Source organism: Hoplias malabaricus, chromosome 12 (assembly GCF_029633855.1).
Source record: "Hoplias malabaricus isolate fHopMal1 chromosome 12, fHopMal1.hap1, whole genome shotgun sequence".
In the NCBI taxonomy this organism is placed as follows: domain Eukaryota; kingdom Metazoa; phylum Chordata; class Actinopteri; order Characiformes; family Erythrinidae; genus Hoplias; species Hoplias malabaricus.
This window is the reverse complement of record NC_089811.1, coordinates 32,409,368-32,435,213: the sequence shown is the minus strand read 5'-3', so window position 1 is coordinate 32,435,213 and position 25,846 is coordinate 32,409,368. Positions and strand designations below refer to the sequence as shown.

The window sequence follows — 25,846 nt, the reverse complement described above, 5'->3', positions numbered from 1 at the left end:
TGAATGTTGTGCCACTTGTGACTGAAGCCCACTTCCATCGTCAGTGTTAAGGGGTTACAGTGTGACTGAGTGAACCCTCGCGAGAGCAGCGTGGGCTGTGGCAGCAGGGTCGAGCCCGCGGTAAGTGACAGACACCGTTGAATCTCTCAGTAAATAAACAGCCTTGTGTACAGTAGGGAGAACGGGGCGTGAGTCCAGTTATAAACACTAGTTTAACTGCGTAATTGACGCGGAAATCTTTCCAGTACAAGCTTTAATACTAAAATGGCGATTGCTACAAAGCATGCTAAGTAAGCTTAGCGTTAGCCTAGCTCAGTTCCACCTCCCCTGTTAAAGAATGGTTGCAAGCGTAAACGTTATAGCTCCAAAGCGCAAGTTTCCTTGGGTGTACTCCAGTCTGTTACTATCGTTTTCCATCTTAAATGCCACAGACAACCGCAGCGGCATTTAAGGTGGAACGGAGAACTCGAGCGAGAAGCTGTTGACAGCTAGCTGCCTGGAGCTTGACAGTGTAAAGCAGCCTGGCCTGTATTGTTATTCTCAGCTCCTGCAGCATCACACATTACACCAATTTCCTCATCACGTATATATTTTCTTGTTCTGCAGCCTATTTACTGGGATTCAGTTTTACACAAAAACAGATTTAGTAAGCAGTTTAAGTAGGATTATTTCTTATATTGACAATAGAATTAGTTTGCTATGCTGCTAGCTAGCCTGCTGACTAGATAAAGCAGTAGTAATGAGCTGTCATATCAAAAGGTTTTGCTCATTTTAAATAGTTTTACAAACGTGGGGTTTTATGTTTTATTAGCTGACAATTTAAAGTTTCTTTCATAATGAAAATAACACTTCTTACAATTGAAACATACTGTACTCAATTGTGACTTCAACATTGCTATCAAAAGTGTCTGCTCTTAATGTCCATGTAAAAAAATGCATTTTGAAGTCCACTCTGTCAAAATGATGTATTATACAAATGTAAGCAATTACAAAATTAAAACATATATTTGAACTAAAGGACAACTCTAATTTTTGTACTTGAGCAAACATGCCTCCCCCCTTTTTAATGACAATATTGTCAGATCCAGTGAGGCTCAGCAGAATGTCAACCTTATTATTCCTAGTGAAATGTAGAGCCTGACAGCACTTTCTGTATTTCACAACTGGGGGAAGTGTGTTTGTTTTGGGTCCACTCATTTTTAGGGGTTGAACTATTGGTGAATAGTGAAAATGTAAGTAGGATGCAACTGGTTAGAAGCCAATCAACCTTTTGTTTTTGTAAATTGCATTAAATAAATATAGATTTGTGTTTACTGGACTAATAGCTTGTCTTTAATAGAATAATAGACTAATAGAATTGCCTTTAGTAATGTCCAAGGACATAAGGCCATTCATTCATTCATTATCTGTAACCCTTATCCAGTTCAGGGTCGCGGTGGGTCCAGAGCCTACCTGGAATCATTGGGCGTAAGGCGGGAATACACCCTGGAGGGGGCACCAGTCCTTCACAGGGCAACACACACACTCACACCTACGGACACTTTTGAGTCGCCAATCCACCTACCAACGTGTGTTTTTGGACTGTGGGAGGAAACCCACGCAGACACAGGGAGAACACACCAACTCCTCACAGACAGTCACCCGGAGCGTGAATCGAACACACAACCTCCAGGTCCCTGGAGCTGTGTGACTGCGACACTACCTGCTGCGCCATAAGGCCATTGAATTCATAGAAAATCTTAAGCCAACAAAAGTAACAGGATTAGCCTGTCTGACAGCTTTTCTGAATTTTCTTAATAAATTTTAGTTGCGAACATATGTGCATATGTATTTGTAAACCCATCAGTAAGTTTAATTATCTAACAAACATCTTTCTCTTAGGAGTTGGCAAATAGAAGCTCTGAATATGAGTGGCGATGATAAGCCATTCCTCTGCACTGCTCCAGGCTGTGGACAGGTATTAGAATGAACAGACATATGCATATTACGACTGATTTTTAAAAAAAATCCATATTCCACATAATCTTAAAGTCATTATCTATGATGCATATTTCCTCTGTGATATTGATTGATAAGTATGAAAGTTTTTTTGATGGCAGACAAATAAATATCTAAAAAGCTTCCCTGTCCCTCAGCGATTTACAAATGAAGACCATTTGGCAGTACATAAACACAAACATGAGATGACCCTGAGGTTTGGTCCAGCACGCAATGACAGTGTCATCATTGCTGGTGAGTGTTTTAAAACATTATGTTGTTTGACTGAGATCAGCAGTAATTTTAGTGGTTGGTCATTTTCTTTGGTTGTTGTTGCAGACCAAACTCCAACACCCACTCGATTTTTAAAGAATTGTGAGGAGGTTGGACTCTTTAATGAGTTGACCAGTCCGTTCGAGCATGACTTCAAGAAGGCCACTGAGGAGGATATTAAAAAGGTACGTGAACCTGGACTTTCAGAATTAAACAAGAAATGTACATTTTAATTGTTTTTTTGTTTTTTTTTTAAAGTTTGGTTGTCTTTTCCCAGCATCTTGAATTTAAAATGAATGTAGAACTTGACCTAATTATCGATAACCTTAAATACTTTTTCACTTCCACTTTGTATCTTAACTATTTAACTTAAATATTTGAAGAGACAATTTTTTGCTAAGTATAATGTTTGAAATATTTTAAATAATATAGGCTGAACAATAAAGGATCATTAATTGATTTATTATAATTAATAGATATTTGCACTATTTTACGACACTACAATAGGCATGGGCAATATATTGTCTACATAGTAGGCTGTCAAATAGGCTGTTAAAACAAATGTAATTTTAAAAGTAAACATAAACAGTGGCTGGCACGGTGGCACAAGAGGGTGCTCAGGTTGTGAGGTCAATCCCTGCCTTGGGTTACTGTCTGTGAGGAGTTTGGTGTGTTAACCCTGTGTCTAAAAACACATGTTGGTGGATGAATATTATAAAATTGTTACTGTTGACAGACACATTATTCATTCATTCATTCATTATCTGTAAGTGCTTATCCAGTTTAGGGTCGCGGTGGGTCCAGAGCCTACCTGGAATCATTGGGCGCAAGGCGGGAATACACCCTGGAGGGGGCGCCGGTCCTTCACAGGGCAACACAGACACACACACATTCACTCACACACTCACACCTACGGACACATTTGAGTCACCAATCCACCTACCAACGTGTTTTTGGACTGTGGGAGGAAACTGGAGCACCCGGAGGAAACCCATGCGGGCACAGGGAGAACACACCACACTCCTCACAGACAGTCACCCGGAGCGGGAATCGAACCCACAACCTCCAGGCCCCTGAAGCTGTGTGACTGCGACACTACTGCCGCCCACAGACACATTATGTTCAGCTTTAATTCAACTATTTAAGACAATTAATGGTGATCACATTTTGTAATTGTGTATTCTATTCATATTAACTGTGTGTGATTTTTGTGATTTGATGTATTTTAGTTACCCTTGGATTTGTCGCCTCTTGCTACTCCTGTTGTACGAAACAAAATTGAGGAACCTGCATCTCTTGAATCACATCGAGATAGTCCTATCCCACATCCTGAATCCACCACCTGTGATGACAAGGTGAGTCACTGAATAACAGTACCACCGGTTGAAAGTAACTTAATTACACAGTGGATCATTTAATTCTATATATTTTGAGTCACATACTAGTCTGTATGCACAGTTGGAACATGTAGTTGCCCGTCTCTTGATTTTGTATTACTATTTCTTCCAGTCTGCAGAATACAATTTTTTTAAATAGACACACATACAAATCTCTTCTCCAGTATCACTTGTCTTCTGTTGATTTCTGTGAAAAGGACAAGATACACAATTATATAGGACTTAAATGGTACTTTTCCTGAATGGTTGATGCACCTTCGGTTTCATATGATATTTTCAGGAGGTTTCTTTGCAGCCGACCTCACTGCCTACATCCACTATAGTCCGTCCTGCCTCCCTTCAAGTCCCCAATGTACTTCTGGCCAGTTCTGATGCTAGTGTTGTTATTCAGCAAGCCCTTCCATCTCCAACATCTAGCTCTGTTATAACCCAAGTCCCATCCTCTAGTAGGCCAATAGTGTAAGTAACTCTGAAATGTTACTTATTACATAAGACTTCTAACTTCAGTTTTTCATCGCATAGTTTGTATCTTAGTTCACTTACATTTTTTTCTTCTTCACCTCATCAGGAGCTTTTTATTTTTAGTTAACCGGTTGCTTATATTTTTCTTTTTTTCTTTTTTTTAAATTACATTGCTTATACTTGTGTTTGCAGTCGGCAAAATCTCATCTTTTAATTATGAGTTTCTCTGTCAACAGCACCACCAACATCTTTCTTGTCCTTTAATTTTTAAAAGGCTTAAAACAAAATGTCCTGTGTTAGATTTGTTTTTTTCACATTAATATATATAAATTATCCTGTAATATTTATAGTTTTGCTGTATATGTTTGCTTCTCTGCCCTGTCTCCAGTCCTGTGTCTGGAACATTCCCAGTGCTTCTGCAGCTGCCCAATGGACAGACTATGCCTGTTGCAATTCCAGCCACCATCGCCAGCTCGAGTGTGCACATCCCAACTGCCATACCCGTAGGTTTTTAGCTTTTTAAATTGTGTATATATTTATTTGATTTAGTATTAGTTAGGTTTGAAATAGCAGCTGTCTTTGCTCCCTTAAGGTATCACTGACATGGTGAAAAGAATTTAACTGTAATTGTAAAAGATCATTGTTAGCAACCAAGTCAAACACTTTTTGGACTGTTTTCAAACAGTTTTCCTTTAGTTTTTTTCTGTGAATTGCCAAAGCTGCTTAGTGACTGTCTTTAAATTATATCATAGAAGGCAGTCTTCAAGTTCCTTGCACCATGCCTGATTATGGAGCCAGTTTCTGTTTTTAGTTGGGTCTCAAGATAAGATGACTGCCAAATCTTGGCCTGTGGATTTTGTTGTTAATCAAGAGTTTAACTTAAAAGTCTAAATACTTACACAGTTTTTGGACTTGGGTTTTTTTTGCACAGATGTTGAACTTTACATTAAAATTACAGGCAGACCTCACTGGATTGGTTTTTGAACTTCAGGAGTTTACATGTATAAAACATTAAACACCTTTAAATATATTTTTATTGCAGTAATTATAGCGTATGGTCAAATTTTCAATGTCTTCTTGCAACTTGCTTATCGCTGTGAGAATTTCTACATTCAGAACTCAGAGAAAGGACCGTAATTCCTCTTGCTGGGCAATTAAACATTTGAAAGTCACTTCCTTTCCAAAAGAGTGGAGCAGAGTTATGACATTGGGAGTGAGATCATCTTCCTCCGCATTAGTGTCACATTGGTGTGATTTGTCAGAGGCACATTTTAGAGTGGCACTGAGGACAGGCCGGTATTTATTATTCCGACACTGCCTTTCTGGCATACAGAGGAGGAATGAGAGAACTAATGGGCCTTAGAAAAGGGCAGTTGTATGTCACGGCAGTAAAATGAGAGACGGAGGAAGAGAGAATAAGACACAGAGAGAGTGTACTCCATCCGTAATGGGCTTTTTTTTCCCCCTCCACTGTATTCCTTGAACACCACTATGACTTGTGCCCTGCTCCTGTATATGCTGCTAGTAGTTGGATCACATGAATATTCTCATTCATATTTCTGTGAACTGGCTCGATGTGATAATGTGTAGTAATGGAGTGGGTGAGAAACAAACAAGGCCTTATCCAAGCACGTGAACGATGCTTAAGTACCTGTGCATCTGTGATCCAGGATCAAGCAGTCTTTGTGAAGGATGTGCATTCATGTGTTTATACGGTCAGTATGGTACAATGAGCAGGACATGATTATGTCCCACAGGGTCGCAACTTAGCCCTCACTTTTTTTTTTGTATTTACTCTCTCTTTCTCTTTCTTTCTTGCTTTCTTTCTTGTTTTCTTTTGGGCTCCCCTGAGTATGTGCTTGCGGAGTTGGGCAGGAAGGCATGGCCACTATATCTTGTGTGTGGTTTGCCTCCTGCAAATACCAGGCAGTCAGCCTAATGAGGCTGAGCTATGGGACTAGGCTGAGTGTATGCACTTATTTTATGTGTGTGTCTGTAAGTGCTGGTGTGAAAGTGGGAAGGACAGCTAACAGGTTGGAGTCTTAGACATATCTCTTCAGAACCTAACACTGCCTTTTTTTCCCCTTATGTGTGTATCATTTGTGTTCTGTCTTAGCTTGTAAGACCAGTCACCGTAGTGCCTAATGTTCCTGGAATCCCTGGCCCCTCCTCTCCTCAACCTGTCCAGTCAGAGGCTAAGATGGTAACTGATACTTTGTTCTTACACATCATAATTTTTCATAACGTGACCTTGTATTTCTGAAATGGTTTAAAAGAGTACAGTATGTTACAACTTTACAAGAAAAGAAAGATCAAATTCACTTTCTGAGTTGGTTTGTGTGGTTCAGTTCCTGAATATTTAAATTCAAAAGGTTGTCTATTCTTAAATGACTGAATAAATGAAAAATGAAATGAAAGTGTGTGTGTCTGTGTGTGTGTCTGTGTGTGTGTCTTTGTGTGTCTGTGTGTGTGTTTTGTAATTCATTTATGCAAGCACTAGAGGGCACCACTTAAAATAATGCTTCTCTGGTAGACAAAAGAAATTCTATGTCCAATTGGCTACATTTACTTTATCCGTGTACATCTACTTTATTTATTATTCATTGCATGTATGTATTTAAGTATCAGTTTAATGAAATTGTTTAATTTTTCATTGCACAAAACAAGGATTTTACCTGTCAAACAATAAAAAATGTATTCGACAATTATTTTAAAAAAGATCATTAACATCTGTGAGTAACTGTATAATTTGACATCACATATTTTGACCTGTCGAGTTAGAATATTTCCAGAAATGTATAATTTGTGTTGTGGCGTGGTGGTGGCACTCTATATGGTAGGTTATGTTGTATATGGAGGCCCATGGTGTAGTGATGGAGTGTTGATCAGTCTGCTGTAAATGTTCACAGCATGCTCCTCCTCTGGACATTAGCAGGGAAACTTGCTCTTGGAGATGGAGGTAGGGGGGGGCAGGTGTAAAAAGCAAGCGATGCCTGTCAGAGGTTGTGTGTTAGAGATGACAAACGCACATACAGCGCTGTGCTCAGCGGGCTGTCATCGGGGGCAACCAGAGTGGGTAGGGCAGTTGGCACATGCTCAGAAAAGCACATTAAATCAGCCTCACCCTGCATGAAACCTTTTGTTCAGCAGAATCCACCCTGACCTCGTGTATATACACACACACACACACACACATACACACACTTACTCCACACCATTCATCCGATCAGATATACAAGCTAGGGCTGAATGATAACTGATATATTGTGTTAGATCATATTTGATCTATTTATTTGATCTAGTACTGTGCAAAAAGAATGAATTATAAAACAAAACAACAGTTGCAGTGTTATCAAACACGGTATTATTACCAATGATATCTTAATAATCTTAATAAGAAAAATCTTTGAGTTTTCGCCAGAGGAAGTTTACTCTAATAATATTGATCTTGTGAGTTGTGTGCAGATGGGTCATAAGCAACAAAACATGCTCTGTGTTCTTAACTTCACCTCTACAGCTGGCAGCCTGTGGCACTGTTCAGCATTTAAGCCTCACCCCAGCAATAATTTGTGTTGTTTTACACCCCTCCCAATGTAAGGCCTAGATGTAGCTTGCAGCCGCATTCACACTATTACTAAAGAGAAAAATGCATTTGAATTATTTTAACAAACTGCTCAGGTGTATTATAAGCACAGGCACACACACACACACACACACGAGACAGAACCAACAAGCACTTATTCTTCTGTTGACACTCACGCATTGACTCACACACACATACCCACTCATGCCCCCCACCCACCTTGCACACACACACTTCAGCACAACTCTTCAGAAAACACCTAATGAGCCCACATCAGGGAAACATCACTCTGCTCCTCTTCTTCTGCATCCATCCCTCCATCCTTCCCTCCCTTTATTCTGCTCTTTTTCTCCTGTCCTCCCCAGACACACAGACAAGGCACTTTACAAGGACTGATGATGCTGCAAAGACCACAATAATGATAATTAACTTGCTGAATTTAGAAGATTATGCTGTTAATTAGTTGCAAAATAAAGATAAGTAATATAGTAGCAGATGGTTGGATAACACCCCAGAGATGGAGGGTTATTGCACTGATGAGGTTTCTGTGGCAGATATGAAATATGAATCTGTTCTCTCTCTCTCTCTCTCTCTCTCTCTCTCTCTCTCGCTCTTGCTCTCTCTCTCTCCCCCCCTCTCTCTTTCGTGCGCTCTTTACATGAATCGTTCTAGTAGAATAATGTTTCTCAGGCAGGGAGGGAGTTCTGGAGGTTGTTATACTATAAACTAATTTGCTAGATAGATTGGTCTGGCAAAGGTAGCTGTTAAAAGAATGTTCTCCTCTTGTTTTTCCATGTAAATGAGTCTCTCTTCTCTCTCTTCACCCTCAGTTGCCTTGTTCACCTGCTGTGGATGCATTTGTTACCTGACACCTTTGACTTTTTTTTTTTTTTTTTGGCACCATTGTTGCTTATTCCTTCTTGTCTCCTTGTCCGTTTACATAGGGTGATGCTTTAGATCTATGAAATATGTTGCACGTTGGCAGCAAATGGCCATAAGAGAACAGTCGTGCCTCAGTATATCTTTTGCAGTTTGTGCGTGTGTGGTGTCACTCAGCGTGTGAGTGTTGACATTATTGTTAGGCAGCTGTGGGGAGTGTGTGACAGGCTCAGTGGGAGGCAGAGTTAGGAAAGGGGTGCTTAGCGCTGAGGTCGCTATGCTATGTGCGCTACGGCTTGCCCGGGAGAGAGAGATTTCCCTGACAGGAGAGAATCACAGCTGCCTCAAGGGAATAGGAAATTAGCTACGACAGCTATTACTCCTCTGGAACAGGATGCAGGGAAGCATCTGTTTTTAGAGGTGATGAATATGTTGTTTTAATCCTTGCCTCCTGCTTTGTCTGGAAGTTAATTATTCTAATCTCCTATACCTGCCTCTCTCTAATGTGGTTTACCCCCCTGAATTATGAGAGAGGCCATTACAGCAGCAGTTTTGTTAAAATAGAGAGAAAGCATTTATAGACAACAGACAAACAAACATTGTTTTGCTGTTATATGACTTGTAGGACTCGGAGAGACAGTAAATGGCTGAACACCCCACATAGTTACAAATTAGCTTGCTTGCTTGCTTATTTAAAGAAACTGTGATAGTAATATTTGCACAGTAAGTCAACTACAACTTCAAAACATAGTGAAGTTAATGTAGTGAAAATGGGAGAAAACTTTGCAGAGAACATTTTATAAAGTGCATGGTCATCAGTAACTTATAACAGGTATATTGTTGAAAATCTGTGTTGATCCTATGTGTAAATTAATGTTAATTAATTGACCATTAATTTGAAATTTGAATCTTTATGATCACAAAATGTAAAAAAAAAATGATTTAAAACTTAATTTAAATGTTACATGTTTAGTAGTTTATATTGCTGAAAATGTGTGTGTGTGTGTGTGTGTGTGTGTGTGTGTGTGTGTGGGGCATACTTGACATGGTTTACCTGACCTGTACATGACCTTTTTTAAATTGTAGAAGCTGAAGGCAGCCCTCAGTCAGCAGCTCCCTCAGGTAACCAACGGAGATACAGGGGACGTCCAGAGCAGAGCTGCCAGTGAGACCCCACCCCCTGCCCCACCTCCAGCAGAAGAGACACTCCCACAATCACTACAACAGCCAGCCACGTCAACCACAGAAACACCCGTGTGTATTATAGCTTTGTATGAGCAGTACAGTGCACAAGTCTTATGCACCAAGACAAGCCTTGCACATTATTATGTTTTTGTGTATAAAAACGTGGTGTAACATGAGTACAGTATAAACATCCAAACATGGCTTTGTTAAATTTTATCATAAGCACTCTTGATTTAATTTAATGGAGTTCTGATGTTGTTACTGCTATTAGCAAATTTAATCTTATGCCCAATTAAATAAGGTTTTTTTTTTTAGAAATATTATATTTCAGGTAATATTTTTGCACAGTAAGGTACATGTGTATCTTGCTACACTTCCACTGTTATTAGCCTTACTAAAGTATTGCTTTAATGCCAGATCATTTAAAAAAATCAATGAATTGTATATTGCTCAGGTACATAGATTTGAATTTTAAGTTTGGCATGTGTCTGCTTGTATGTTTTTGCAGGCGTCCCCAGCCCCTACTGCTCAGCACACACCCAGCACAGGTGGACGCAGGCGACGGTCGACCAATGAAGACCCTGATGAAAAGAGACGGAAGTTTCTGGAAAGAAACAGAGCAGCAGCATCACGCTGTAGACAGAAGAGGAAAGTGTGGGTACAGAGTCTGGAGAAGAAAGCTGAAGACCTGAGCTCTATGAACGGACAGCTACAGGTACACACAAACACAATCATGCCATGGTTAGTGATGCAGAGCAATGTTTAATAACATATTTCATAATAATTAACCACTCAGGGAACAAAAATAAAAAACAAGCTGAAATAATATGAGTATTAAAAGCATTAAGATAACTTGAAGTGTAACTATTGATACTCTTATTTTTGCAACATTTATTTAAGCACATTTTTATCATTTAGACACTTTACAGTTTTCTTATGAAAGATTTCTTATGAAAATTGGGGCGGCACGGTGGTGCAGCAGGTATTGTCGGGGTCACACAGCTTCAGGGACCTGGAGTTTGTGGGTTCGATTCCCGCTCCGTGTGACTGTCTGTGAGGAGTTTGGTCTGTTCTCCCTGTGTCTGCATGGGTTTCCTCCGGGTGACTGTCTGTGAAGAGTTTGGTCTGTTCTCCCTGTGTCTGCGTGGGTTTCCTCCGGGTGCTCCGGTTTCCTCTCACAGTCCAAATATTTTAAGTGAAAATATAATCAGGATTATATGACATCAAAGAATTAAGAACATTAAACAAGCTAGTGTACAAACACCTTCTAATTCTGCTGCAGTAAGCAGGCTTTAACCACTTAAATGAGCAGTCATTTTACCACCCGGCTAGTGTTTTTTTTAGACAACGATTGTAAATAGGTGCCACTCTGACATTCATAGATGTTTGTAGAGGCCTTTTCTGTGCTGGTGATAAGAAGCTGATCATTAAAATTACAGAAGTGAGTTAAATTAGTTTTTATTACAAAGCTCCGCCTTTGTTTATGATAAAAGCAGGTAACAGATTTATTATGCATCACATTTTTGATATATATCCTTTAGTGTGAACAGCCTTATGAATTTGTTTTCGTTTGGACTAAAACGTGACTATCCTGATTAAATCAAATGTTACATAAAATAAAGAATTTTGCCTGTTCACCTTTTAATGCTAGTGCTGTAATATCAGCCTCTTTTCTATAATGCTATGGAACCTAGACTAATAGTCACATTTTTTAATTACAACAACAATTACATTAAAATGGGAATCTAGACCAGATAATACAGCTTTGATTTAGTTTTTTGTAAAGTAAATGTGAAAACTACACCTTTCTGTTTCCATGCGCTTTGTTTATATGTTTTACTCTTGTGTGGACTCACATCTCTGACATAGTGACAAAATCATTAATGGTGATTAAGAAGTGTTTGGTTATGACAGCCATGGCGTGTGTGCGTGAGTAAAAGCCTCTTGCATTGATACATTCCTGTCAATAAAGATATTTCCTCCAGATGTCATCGGCACACAAGCGTGTCGTCTCTTCTGTCTGCGTGTTTAAGCACTGGCCCTGGAACTCTCCCAGGGAAACCCGTCTCTTTGAACCGCCATTTTGCAGCAGGCAATTAGGATCCGCTACTGACAAGTTCGAAACAGTTCACGTAACTGTTGTCTCTGCTGATAGGGACAAGCTAGGCTATGAGGCGACGCGTTCCAGACAATTTAATGAGATGTGCCGCTGTTTATTTGCGTGCTGTCTGTCCTGTTTGTCCGTTAAGAGGTGGGGGCTGCAAGGGAGGAGGAGGAGGAGGACTGATTAATTTGTGATGGAGAGACAGGCGTGGGGTGCTGATGAGATTGTGGTAACACTGCTTAGGGTTAAATGAACGAAGGAATGAACACAGGCAGATGAAGTTGGGGAGGGAGAGAGAGACATAGAAGGAAAGAGGGGTATTAACAGTGACTGTTAACTGTGCCAAACAGAAGAGAACGCAGTCTTAACACTGAAAGCAGACCATTAGAGTGTGTTTTTATATGCAGTACGTTAATCATTGCCATCAGGGTGTTGTAATGGTTCCTCTCTGTCCCATTGGTTCTGCTGATCGGTGCACAGAGCTCTAATGATGTGCGATTACTTCAACATCATCCTTAACGGGCTCTTTAACGAGGTGTCAGGGCCAGTCTGCCCACATGCTCCACGATTCCAGCTTCCATACTAGAGCTGCGTCTAACACCAGCACTGTGGCAGAATACAAGTTTATCTCAGCAGAACAAATGGTCCATTGAGCTGTTTTTTTTTTTTTAAATGATATATAAAGTGCTCCAATCTTTATACTAAGATAGATATTATTCAAAGTTAAACATAGACCAGGGAAATTGTCTGCTGGTTAATTTAGACCCTGTTTACACCTGATCTTTTCAGGATAAGATTTTAAAGAGCTGTATGTGCAATTGTTTGTCAAAAGCATCACTGGTCTACTGGGCATTGTGATGGTCTACTGTATTGGGCAGGAGTTTGGTTTTCAAATGGAGCTTGGAAAGACAGATGCATTGACACATCCATAACACCTGGCTAAAATGTATCTCAGATCACCTCCTGAAGTGGTTTGACTGAATGTTTAAAATGAACCTTGGGTGTGTTTACATCTGTATTTTTATGTGAATAATCTCTATGTGGACACTCAAACATCCACAAAACGACCAGGTGTAAATGAGGCCCACAGTTCAACTGTTGCTGTGTAGAAACTGTATAGTTCTCTGTGGAATTCCTCCACTTTACTCTGATAATAATGTGCTTTCTGACAGAGGCCTGTGCACCTATATTTAGTCAGTAATTATATTTCTGATGCCTAGCTGAGCTTAGGTGCACCCCTATTGAAGGTATAACTGTACTGTTTGATGGGTTACAGGGATTCATCACTGTTTTATGGGCAGCACCTCTAAGAGGAAGAAGGGATGAATAGTGTAGAAGGGAGGGAGAGGTGAAACGAGTGGGCTACCGTGCGGGTGTGAAAGCCGGACTGCTGGTCGTAATGGGACGTGGCAATCCGCATGGTGAGGAGTTCCACGGCTCCACCAGCTGTGTTTAAATCTGTTCCTCTACTGCCTCGTTGTGCCAGCACTGCCAAACCCTAACAGATGGAATCAAATAAATTGGCTGCTTTTTAGATGAATAGATTAAAGCGCCGGCCATGTTTTAGATGAGAGGAGAAAATGCTTAAATCTGCCATGCAGTGTCCTGCCCCTCTCTTCTGCTAGCGTTCCTCTAAATCCCCTTAAAGTCACCTTCACTGTTAAACGGGCCCATCTTTAACACACGCACAACAGCATCTCATGGGAGCAGTAAGAGGGAGTAAATCTTGGCAGAATGGGGTGTGGAGTTTTGCTGACGGAGGGAATAACTCTCCTCTGTTTCTCCCTCCTTTTTCCGTCTCTTCTTTTTGGTAGTACTATTACAGGGTGAGTTGCTTAACAAGCTTTTATTTCCTATGAGAATGATTTGCAGTGTCTTCAATGTAGTTTTCAGTGCAATATTTTGTGCTTGTTTTGGTGAGATTGGGTCATGAAGACCTGTCTTCTTGCCTTCTAAAATTGTCACAGAGGAGCTTCACATCACATAACATCTTTACTCATGTTCTGACTAGACATGCTCTGTGTATGTAGTAGGCATCTGACAACATGGTGACAGCAGGGCACATTTAAACATGTAGGTAATGTGATGTCTTGCAGCCATGTTTGTTGTTTCTTTTGGAACTTTAAGATGTACAATATCCTATGCCAATCCATTACAGCTTCACACAGGGCCCACCCCACTCTCTTCCTTACTGCAGTCACACAATTTCTGTTATCAGCCATTGTTTAAATCCTGCACCTAACCACTAAGGTTGCTGTGGCTGTTGATGATTCAGTCAGCAACCAGCTTTCCTTTACAAATAAGTAACCTCTAGCCGTTTGCTGTCCAACAAACACCCTAAAACCCTTAGCTCCTGATTGGGGTAAACACTTTTGAGTTTGCCACTCATCTACCAACGTGTGATTTTCGGACCATGGGAGGTAATCAGAGCAAACGGAGGAAACCCATGCAGACACAGGGAGAACACAGCAAACTCCTCACAGTCAGTCTCCTAAAATGGGGCTTGAACCCACAACCCCAGGACCCTGAAGCAGTGTGACATTGACACTACATGTAGTGTTACTGTGCCGCATCCGTTATTATTTTGTTTGTAAATATGAAAAAATTTATATTTTGATGCCTTCAAATGTCAGAAAAGTTAGGATAGAGACATGTTTACCATTGTGTTATGTCAACTTTCCTTTTAATTAAAATTTAAAATTTTTTGGGAACAAAGGACCTGTTGCAGTTTTTCAAGTGGGATTTTTGCCCATTCTTGCTTGATAAATGTCTCCAACTGCTCAACAGTTAGTGGTTGCTCTTTTCTGATTGTCCTCTTGATGATGGGCAATAGCAGACAGATATGGACTGCAGACAGGCCAGTCAAGCAAACACATTCTTTATTAAGGCCTGGCATTGTTTGCTGAAATAACCATGGACATCCCAACAACATTCACTTGAAGGCAGCATATGTCTGTCTAAAATCCCAGTATATGCCTCCTCATCAATGGTACCTTCACACATACGCAAGTCACCCATGCTTCTGACACTAATGCACCCCCTGTTCCATCGCAGATGTTGGCTTTTGCAACTTCTCAACAGTCTGGATGGACACTTTAATCATTTAATTTTTGCCCAGAAACAAGTTAAACATAGACTTTGACCACAGCAAACATTATTATTGTCTATTGGACCAACTGAGATGATGCATAAAATTGATCTATCACTTTCTTGCATGATAGGGTTACATGTTGCATTTCTTTAAGCAGTGGCAGACCATGACAAGTGACAGCAGTTTTCCAAAGTGCTCCCAAGCCTATGTGACTATTTTTATCATACTAGCATGACAGTTTCTCATTCAAATACCATCTGAGGGCTCAAAGATTGACCAGTGGTGTCCAGTCTTGCCCTAAACAAACTGAGAATTCACCAGATTTCCTGAATCGTTTTACAATATTATGTACGGTTAAAGGTGAAATACCTATAAAAGGTACCACTATGTCTCAAGCAGGCTATTTTGATTAGGATTGGTAGATATATATTCATCAGCAGACATGCAGATAAAGGGATTTAATTAAGAGAGATGTGGTTCTGTGCTCATTAAAAAAATAACCATAATGAGATGTGACAATCTCTGTGAAAGTAAACTTAGAATTTATATAAAAATCAGTGTTCTTATATTGTGACAGCATTTGTTCTATCCAAGGACATATACATTGAGGTACATAAGTATATTTATCATTTACTCTGTATCATGGGGAAACTTTTACATTAAATCTTGTTTTGGAATATTTGTGTGTTAAAAAATATTGCATGAAGATGGTCTCAGAGATGTTCCTCTCTTTCTCTTCCAATAATTTTTTTCAGAGTGAAGTGACTTTATTGCGGAATGAGGTGGCCCAATTGAAGCAGCTTCTGCTGGCTCATAAGGACTGTCCAGTGACACTCATGCAGAAGAAATCTGGCTACCAGTGTGAGTAATCATTGTTTAGTAATGATTCTTTGCACTCCTGGCAGGAGAAATCAGGAAAAGAAAAATTGAGATTTACACCTCTTCATTAGAATGGGCAAGGTGAAGTGTCTTTTTGCTGAAATGGGAATGGTTGGTGATATTAACTTCCTGTTTGTGGCACATTAGTATATGGGAATGGTTAAACTTTTCAAGATGGGTGGTGACCATGGTGGCCATTTTGGATCCAAGGTAAATGTCTAAGTGGGTCAGATCGGGAGACCCTGGGGGCCATTCAACTGGCCCACGATGACCAATCCACTTTCCAAGAAACTGTTCATCTAGCAATGCCAACCATTCCCTTTTTATTAAGGTGTATCCATATAAATGGCCCACCCTGTATATATATATATTTATTGTGGGTTTGAGTCCTGCTCTGGTGACTGAGTTTGGTGTGTTCTCCCTGTGTCCTCCGGGTGCTCTGGTTTCCTCCCACGGTCCAAAAACACACGTTGGTAGGTGGATTGGCAACTTAAAAGTGTCCATAGGAGAGTGTGTGTGTGTGTGTTGCCCTGTAAAGGACTGGCGCCCCCTCCAGGGTGTGTTCCTGCCTTGTGCCCAATGATTCCAGGTAGGCTCTGAACCCACCGCCACCCTGAACTGGATAAGCGCTTACAGATAATGAATGAATGAATAATTTAAGGAGTCTGGTTAGTGTCTAAAATATTACACTGTGTGTGAATATTAAACTGGCAATCTGATGTACAGTTGGATCTGGAAGAATTTGAACAGTGACACATCTTTCATAATTTAGGCTTAGTACCCCACCACAGCGGATTTGAAACCAAGAAATCAAGATGAGAAATGATTCAGATTTAATATAACATATTTAACACAAATAATGTATTAACCATTTAGGAATTACAGCCATTTTGAATGGCCCCTTAATCATCGTTACAGACTCAAACGTAATTGGACCATCTAACATAATTATAGATATACATTTTATTGTTAATACTTTGATAAATAACCTTTGTAGTCAACAAATGCTGAGTGTCCTCCCATGAAATGCTTTGCCCGGCCTTTAGTGCAGCTTCCTGATAGTTTGTGGGTCTTTCTGGATTTAGCTTTGTCTTCAGTGAATAAAAGACATGCTCTGTTGGGCTGAGGTGAGGTAAATGACTCAGCCATATACTAATATCCCTATCCCTTTTTAATAAGCTCTTGGGCTGCATTGCTTCTCTGTTTTGTGTCATTATCCAGCTGAGAAGCACCATCCTGTTAGGTTTGCAGCAGTTCATTGAATCTTAGCAAAAATTACCCTTAAGAATTCATCTTGGTAATTCGGTCAGCACTCATATAATCAGTAATGTCCAGTTACCCAGTTCTGAAAATGCCCATACCATAGCACTACCTCAACCATGCTTGACAGATGACATGGTACGCTTCTGATCGTGAGCACTTGCATTTCATTTCCATACTTTTCCCTTCCTATCATAACAAGATAGCTAACAAGATAGCTTTGGTGTCATCTTTTCACTTAAATCTCATTTTAAGACTATGCAGGCTTTCCTATATACGTTTTTTTTTATCCAAGTCTAATCTGGTCTTTCTTTCCTTGAGTGTTATCAGTGTATCATGTCTTTAAGTAAACTGTATCTCACTGTATCCCCTCTATATTTACATTTATTAAGAGTCTCTTGATTGTAGACATTGACACTGATGTACATTCTTCTTTGAGATACTTAGCTAGAATTTCTGAAGAGGGTTTTCTTTACTAAGTAAAGAATCCTGCGATCATCAACCTTTTTTTTTATGTGTTATTCCAGACCTGTTGTGGTAGCTGACCTCCCAATTGCATTCCGTCTCTTTAAGAATGTCCCAAACTGTTGAGCTGGCCACTTCTAATGTTTCAACTATGCCTCGGATAGGTTGAATTTTGTTTTTGTTTTTTTTTCTCTTTTTTCAGCCTGATGATGACCTCCACTTGCATTGACACATCTTTGGACCACATAATGCAATTTGCCATGAACAGACACAAAATGGCAATTCTACTACTTGAAATCAACTCCAGACCATTTATCTCCTTAATTTGTTGCTGACCTTGAAACTGGATGTCTGTCAAATAACCAATTACGTTTGAGCACATAAAAATTGAGTGATTATGTATAATGATATTGATTTGTAACCGATTTATGCAGTATTGTGGTTAAAACCCCCCCAATTAAGGCTAAAGTCTACACTTTTATCACATCTTGATTACTTGATTTCAGATTTTTTTTACTGGTGATTTCTCTTCTTAGAGCCTCCAGGATTCATTCACTTCATCTCTTTCTAACCGAGACTATATGGAATGGCACCATTTGATATGAAATTTGAGTGTATATGGTTTGAAATAATTGGTAGCTTTTCCTTTCTACAAACTCCTGTTTTGTCTTTTTTCTTTAAAGGGGCTCATAACTGAGCCAGTCTGAGATGGAAGGGCATACGTGATTCAGGCACATCTTTGGCCGTTATGCTTTAATGACATTTTATGAAATGAGCAAATCTGCAGCTTGTCTGCCATATGTAGCCACTTTATATCAATTTACTGTTGTCAGTTCAATGAAGGAGTAGTTCTGCGAAGCTGTTCTAGCATAAGATCCTAAGGCTCCCTACAAGTACAAAAATGTTATGGCTGCTATTACTAACTACCATTGTGTAAGCATTTTCTGTAGAGAAATCAAATACAATTCTGTAATTTTCTTCAGCATTTTGAGAATGATGTCTAGCCCTGTGATTGCATTGTTTGTGTAAGTGTGTGTGTGTGTGTAAATAACATCTCAATTCTCGGTCACATCTTTCCTTCATTCATACACACACGGGCACGAACGAATGAATGAATGAAAGAAAGATAGTGTGATTGAGAATCAGCTTTCCTCAGCTGTGTCCTTAATTCAGTAAGCAGAAATGGAAGTTGAGTGTAGAGAGAGCTGTGTAGATGCGTGTGTGCGGCTGGCTCTGCAGCCCAATGGTGACTTGTATTGACAATGATTGCTTCCAAAATGAGTCCATTATAGTGGCTAGCCTGTCAGTGCCAGTGTCCTGCAGCAGACATACAACCTTGTAGTCGTGCCGTTCATTATGCAACACCATTGTTAAAGCAGCACAACTGACATGTCTCATGCATATTATTGGAGTGATGGGTGCCGGATGGGATTGGGTTGTCAGGGAGTGGACTCATTTGTGGGTGTCTAGTTGGTGTAGTTGGGGAAATCTGAGGCTGTGGTAATGGATGAGGCCATCCTTCACTCCTGTTTGTGGTGCCTCTGTTAGAGAACAGTGTGAGGGGTCATATATTAGCAGCCTGTTGAAATAAGACGGGATAAGATGCATCACTCTGTCTTTTCATTTTAGTAAACAACTTGATGAGATTTTGCAACATTTATTGTATCTAAACAGCAGATGGTCATTTCTTCTGTCAGAAAGTTCTTTATGTTAAAAGACTGCAGACAGTCTGTGTTCGCAGACTACTTTCATACATATACATTTTTAGAGATCTGTCTCTGTATTAAGTGAACTGAATTATGTATAAATCCAACAAGTAGGCCAGGTCCTCTCTTGGTGCATAGTGGGCCAGTGTTTGTAGCTGAGCCCCTGAGGTGCTTTGGCCCTTGCATCTCTGTCTGTTGGCACTTTTAATCACGCACCCACAGCACTTCAATGGCAGGTGGGGGAAATTATCCAACCTGCCCTGCAAACACCGTAGGCCGTGCCTCCGCTTGGCAGTGTATTCAGCCCATCTGCTCACGGTGGTTAGAAGATCAGAAACGAATAAGAGCGAGAGGAGGGAAGCCTCAGGAGCCAGCAGTGCTGCATATGATAATATATCTTGCCCTGTGCTCTTCTGCTTAATGCCATTAGGAGTAATTACAGGAGCCTGAACATGGAGTGAAAAGAGAGAGGAGAAATGCTTATGTGATTTACATGGAGTCCGACCTTATTTACTTTGCACTCGCGCAAGTATTTACACCCTTATGGCATACACATTCTCTAAATCATCTAATCAGAACCCCATCAATAAAGATGCTTCTAGTCTCACGCCATACGCAGGCATTTTAAACACACAGCCTTTTACGAGGGCTGGAATCAGAAGTGCACACACAATATAACAAATCCCTATGTTAATTACCAAGTGCCATTTCAGCGGACTCTTTCATCATTAGCTGTATTAATTATCATAGTAGTCTGCATTTCTTTATGAGTCAGAAGGAGAATTTTTTTCTTTTCTTTTCTCCCTCATCAGGAGCCAATTAATTCATTGCAATTGTAGAGCAGCTGGTGGCATTTGGACTGCGAATCTCTGCTTCTCTCCAGTGTGAGCATCATTAAAATCAGGTGCTGTAATCATCTGTCGCTGCAGTAGTTGGCAAGGTAGCAAGAAACAAATGAGAACGTTGGGAGGGGTGCGAGGGCCCAGCCACACGCCACTGCCTGTAATGCACCCTTATGATGTTGGTTTAAAATGACATTGTAACTTTAATTAAAGGTTACAAAGCAAGTGCTGGGAATAATAAAATTCAAAGCACAGATCAGGCTTGGAAACTATGTTTAGAAGTGATTACGCATTGAAGAGAATAGACCGATTAGAAGCTTGGTTGTTTATGTGTGATGTGTTCACAGGGTTAAAACTGTGGCTTTGCAGACTTATTTGTATCAAAGCCTTAACCAGGAATAGCTGAACCAATACAATGGCCTCCGCATTAAGTCTAAACATACAAGCACACAGCTTATAAGCACGTATATTTTGTTTTTTACAGGGTGTGATGTGATAATAGAAAGGCTCTTACAAGTGTGCCAGACACTAGGTTGCAATCCTTCCTGGGGTTTGAGTATGGGAGGTTTATGTTCAGTTGATGTTGCTGAGCTCTGAAGAAATTATTATTTTATGGAATTGTCTGGAACCTTTGCCATTTAAGTCACTGTATTAGATCTTTTACTTTTTACAACAAGTCAGATCACTCTGGTAGGGCGAATACCAGTTCCCTTCTTCTCTAATATGAATGAAAGAGCCACAGACACTTCAACATGCTTGGACATATACACCACTACAGTTTTTCATGCAAATGTGCGCGCTCCTGTCTTGCTACCTCATCATATTACAATACTGGAGAACCTGCCATCCCTACCTTCCAAGGACGACATTGCTAACTGGGTGCTTTGGGACACCGTGAACACACTAGCTGAGTCACTGCTGAAACACAGCTGTGGTATGCTTCTTTACGTTGCCAATCAGTGCTAATTCTCTGCGATGGCACAACGGTGATGACGTTGGTTTCATTTAGTATGTGGACTAACCAGGAATATATCTTCCAAGTATCTGAGGTTACATATATTCCATATCTGTGTGCTATGTACTTTTATAAATCCTTGTAGCTTAGGCTTATTTTTCATCCTGTCCTTGTGGAATGTGTGTGTGTTTTGTATAGTTTTTTTAATCCAGCTTTAACATTAGGCTCAGTGTCTGAACACAAATTTAAGGAATATTTTGGCTAAAATTCCAAGGTCGTAATTTCCTGTGGCTTCAAATAGACCTGCTCGTGTAGTTTGCGGTGTAGTTACATATACTTAATATTTTTTAATAGTAATTGAATTTCTGTAATAATTGCTGCATAAGAATTTATTTACTGGGCAAAATAACTTTGGAATACTACTAAAAGTGTGCGTCAGTTCTTTTTTTTTATTTTTTTATTTTTATGCACAAATAGTCTCAGCCACAGACGCTCTGCCCACAAGTTCACAGGGAGTCTGATACTTTCAGTGCACTAACCTGGCCTCACTGTCAGGATTCTGCCAGTTGCATTGGAATTGGCTGTCTGTACATCCGCTTAAAGACTGCCTCCATCTACACATCTTGCCAAAATAGCAGACTTGTGATTGGTCCTTTTGTGTGTCAGTCAAATGTCTTTTCCTGCAGTAGTAGGAGGTCCTTAGCCACGTTAAGTAGTGAAAAGCACCCTAGAGAGTCTGGCAATGTGAGCGCTACAAACTACAAAGCCCCTTTGCAGAAAAGTTGGGAGGCTATGCCAAATGTAAATAAAAAACTAAATGCAGTGACGTGCAAGTCATTTAAACCTTATATTTATTTAAGAATAGTACAAAAACAACATTTTAAATGTTGAAATTGGATTTTTTTCCCCATTTCGGAAAAGCAACATGTTCTGAAAAAAGTTGGTACAAGGGCATGTTTACCATTGCTGCAGCACTTCTTCTTTTAACAACACTCTGTATGCATTTGGGAAATGAGGACAGTGTGGAGAGTGAAAGGTTATCCCATTTGTGTTTGTTGAAAGATTTCACCTCCTCAATGGATCAACAGCATGTCTCTGTTATAGGTTTCAGGTCTGAATTAGTTTAGAACCTGGAATTATTTACTGAAGAGCCATGCTGTTGAAATCCATGCACAATGTGGACCGGCCTTGTCTTACTGAAATAGCAAGGCCTTCCCAGCAAAAGATGGATGGCAACATTTTACCAGCTAAGGGTGGGCGATATGGCCCTAAAATAACATCACAATATTTCAGGGTATTTAGGTGATAATGATATTCTTGGCGATATGACAAAACACTGAAAATAATTTTAATCCTTTCAAGAACACACCATTGCAACAAAATAAATTTTATATTAATATTAATCATTTTAAATTTCTTGTTTATTACATTTTAGTACAAATTTAACCATTTCAAACATTCAGAAGAAACAACAAATACATGTTTAAACATTTGCTTATTTTGTAAACAACCGTAACTCGTTCTTTAGAGGAAATATTTGAACGCAGAGCAAATTTCCACTGCACCTGTCGTCATGCCTAAATGACTAACGTAATGAATGTACGCCATATTACGTGCATGACATCATTATATAAACAAGTCAGAATATCACGATATTGATTTTTATTTATTGTTTAAAAACATTGTGTTGTTATTGCACATGATATGATATGGCACAGCCCTATTGCCAACCCATTATATACCCTTCAGCATTAACTGTGCCTTATTGTTGTAGCCTCAACAGGCCTTCAAATCAAGCAGTAGTACACAAGTTAGTTTAACTATTGTTTTGACAGGAGAAGTGAAATAACAATATATCTAACAATACTTTTTTTAAATTTCACTGGTGTTGCTCTTTAAATGGTGCAGCACTGGGGGGCCAGAATGTAACTTTTGGACCATGTAAGGAGACATCTATGATTCTATTAAGAAATAATCAAAATAATATATTCAGAACCTAATATCACAACTGAATTACTGCTTTTATTTATATAAACGTTAAAGACGGGGATTTCTGCTGCTTTTGCCTTAATAACATACTGTGCTGAGTCATTACCACGGAGATAGAGGTGGCCCTGCTTTAAACCGAATTCCCATTGGCTGACCAGGCTGTGGCTGAAAAGAGGTGGCTTAAATAATCACTTTTTTCATAGTTTCTTTAAAACAGTTTTATGCTATTTTTCCCTTTTGAAATGTTTGATATCTGAGCAGAAACAGCATCTTTCACACATGACCAAAAATTGAGTAATAAGTCAATTTCAATAATTGTGATAGCATTATTTAATTTGAAGATAATAAGAAAATACATTTCTTTTAAAAGACATTTACTTCCAGGTCTAGGAGCGGAAATGGATGTGCTGCTAATAACTGCAAATACTTTTTAAACTTTGAACTGTGCAACTATCTCTGTCCTTTGTTAATGATAATAATAACAAGCTATGTCAGATTATGCAATTAAAAAGACAATTCTTAACAAATTTTGGTTTTGAGGCAAGGTTTGGGTTCGCATATTGAACTGCGGTAATGAATGAACATGCCTGGTGATTATATAAGCCTCAGTATATCAGCAAATTTAAAAATGTTGTTAGCTGTTGACAAATTTTTGAGCTTTTTTCCCCCCAAAATTAAGCCTGATTCAGTACAAGAAAGTTTATGTTCAATGAACAATCACAAGTAATGTGTTGGAGGAAACCATATCAACCATAAAACACTAACCTAAATTTTTTACATGACTCTTGAGCTGACTCTGCGCTGCTTCTCTTTCAGTGCTTGACAAAGAGGACAGCTGTGAGGAGATGTCCGTCCCAGGCAGCCCCCACAGTGAGGCAATCCAGCACAGTTCCGTCAGCACGTCCAATGGCGTGAGCTCCTCAACAGCACCAGCAGCTGCTCTCGCCCCCGGCCCGGCAGCTGGACCAACTGAAGACCAGAGCACAGAGGGGGAGGAGTCGAACGGAGGCGGGACCCCAGCCCCTCAGACCCAGCCCTCTGGTAGCTGATCAGGCTTCCCAGATGTTACTTTTATTCCTGGCAGCCATGTTTATGTGAGGATGAAAACGTTCCCCTCACTTTTCTTCAGTCTGGAGAATGTGTATTTAGTTTGTTTCTTTTTTTCAGACTTAATTTTACATCAGTTGCATTTTATCAGAAAAGTTTGTAAAGATGCTAGTGTTGGCACTTTTACAAACTGCAGAATTGTACTGACTCTAATTCTCTAGCGCACTCACTTTTGCGTCCATGTTTACTCTGTTTAATATAATACGGTTAAAAACAACGTGCATCATCATGATTTAGGAATCAGAAGTAGTGACCGACTCAGTATGTTTTATATGAATCGTATACGCCAAAGTGTATCATGGCTCGTTGTAGTGGAGAACTGATTTTCTTAGGCACTGCTGTAGGCTGACAGAAAAAAGGGACGGTCGATATTGTTTCTTCGCCTTTTCTATTTTGCACATGAGGAGTTATGATATTTGTTTTCATGTAGTGTTTGATTGTTGACATTACCACTTCTGGCAGCTCTTAGGAGTAGATTTGAATACACGCATTGTTACAAATCTTCAATGATTGAGCACAGTTCGGACCGATCATACACACTTATTTGTGAGTGAGGGCTTGGCTGCTTCCATGAGTGGCGTGATGTTTGAATGTTAACTGACTATTCTTTTGCCTGTAAAAATGAGTCTTAACGAGGATCTTTGGCTAGTCTTTAGGAGCAATGCTTTGATCAACATTCCATGAGTAGTTTGTTGCAAAGGCAGTAATCATAGGAGTATAGTACGTTTTTCACCATACAAACATCCGTTTGATGTTTACTTAACTACGTGCCATTATTTTGTATTTATTATTGTCAGAGATTGGTTTGTAACTGAGGAATATGGCCTGTGTCTGAATGAAGTAGATTGAGATCTCATATCACAGAGGTTTCATGTAAATAATTTCTTCGAGTGTATGACATTTTCTTCAGTACCTTTTGCGATTTGCTGATAACATGACTGACTCTGACTCTATGGTGTTACTTTTTCAAAACACTAAAGAGAATAAGGATATGGCTGTTTTTCATTCACCTCAGTTGACTTTGAAGATATTGCATTTTAGGAAGCATTGTAAATTCCATTATTGATGATAGCATTGTATGTGATACCTGCAGGAATATGTGCATTGTTAGTAGATACATTTCATTCTTTAGAATAAGAAAAAAAAAAGGAGTTTCTCAAACCTACATATGGATTACTTCCAGTTTATGCCCTCAACAAAAACAAACAAATAAACCAATAATAATATTTTCTAAAAGTTTAATATTAGAACCAGGAAGTGCTTTCCAAAATGAGGAAATTTAGTAAGCTTTATATTTACGTTAAATGATTTGCTGCAGTTAATCTTAGTGACAATAACAGAGTGAGTAACTCTTAGCATCATCGGTTTGGATCAATTTGCCTTTTCTCTTAAAATGTATTGGCTTACTACTGTGTAGTTTTATTGCTGCTTTTAATTTTTTGCTTTTATTTAAGTATCATGTATTTAAGAATCATTTTGTTTAACAGGTAAATTTGTACGGTCTTTGTTATGTGCTTACTTGCATGAATGAACAATTCTCTGAGAGAATTAGACCAATGTTTTAATCATGTCTCAGTTGAATTATTGCAGTTGAACATGTTTCACTTTGATTCTCAGCCAGGAGGCAGCGGGTTTATGTTTCTGGTGTTTGTTAAACTCTGGCCCACTGCGGAAAAAGGATGTGATTATTAT

General features: G+C 39.4%; 1 protein-coding gene across 1 annotated transcript; it reads left to right on the top strand.

Moving 5' to 3' along the window:
- Nucleotides 1-25,749, top strand: atf2 (activating transcription factor 2). Its single transcript, XM_066686846.1, has 12 exons — nucleotides 1-120; nucleotides 1,882-1,957; nucleotides 2,136-2,232; nucleotides 2,317-2,435; nucleotides 3,480-3,605; nucleotides 3,928-4,106; nucleotides 4,498-4,612; nucleotides 6,226-6,312; nucleotides 9,658-9,825; nucleotides 10,265-10,471; nucleotides 15,707-15,812; nucleotides 23,864-25,749. Exons 2-12 carry the CDS (start codon nucleotides 1,907-1,909, stop codon nucleotides 24,094-24,096), a joined length of 1,488 nt encoding a protein of 495 aa, XP_066542943.1. The 5' UTR covers nucleotides 1-120; nucleotides 1,882-1,906; the 3' UTR covers nucleotides 24,097-25,749.
- Nucleotides 25,750-25,846: the final 97 nt, after the last annotated feature.

Bases quoted from the DNA above. Each gene is read 5' to 3' on its own strand.
- atf2 (XM_066686846.1), top strand. From the start codon at position 1,907: ATGAGTGGCGATGATAAGCCATTCCTCTGCACTGCTCCAGGCTGTGGA. The intron at 3,606-3,927 runs GTGAGTCACTGA...TGATATTTTCAG, and splicing joins CCACCACCTGTGATGACAAG to GAGGTTTCTTTGCAGCCGAC. The intron at 9,826-10,264 runs GTGTGTATTATA...ATGTTTTTGCAG, and splicing joins CGTCAACCACAGAAACACCC to GCGTCCCCAGCCCCTACTGC.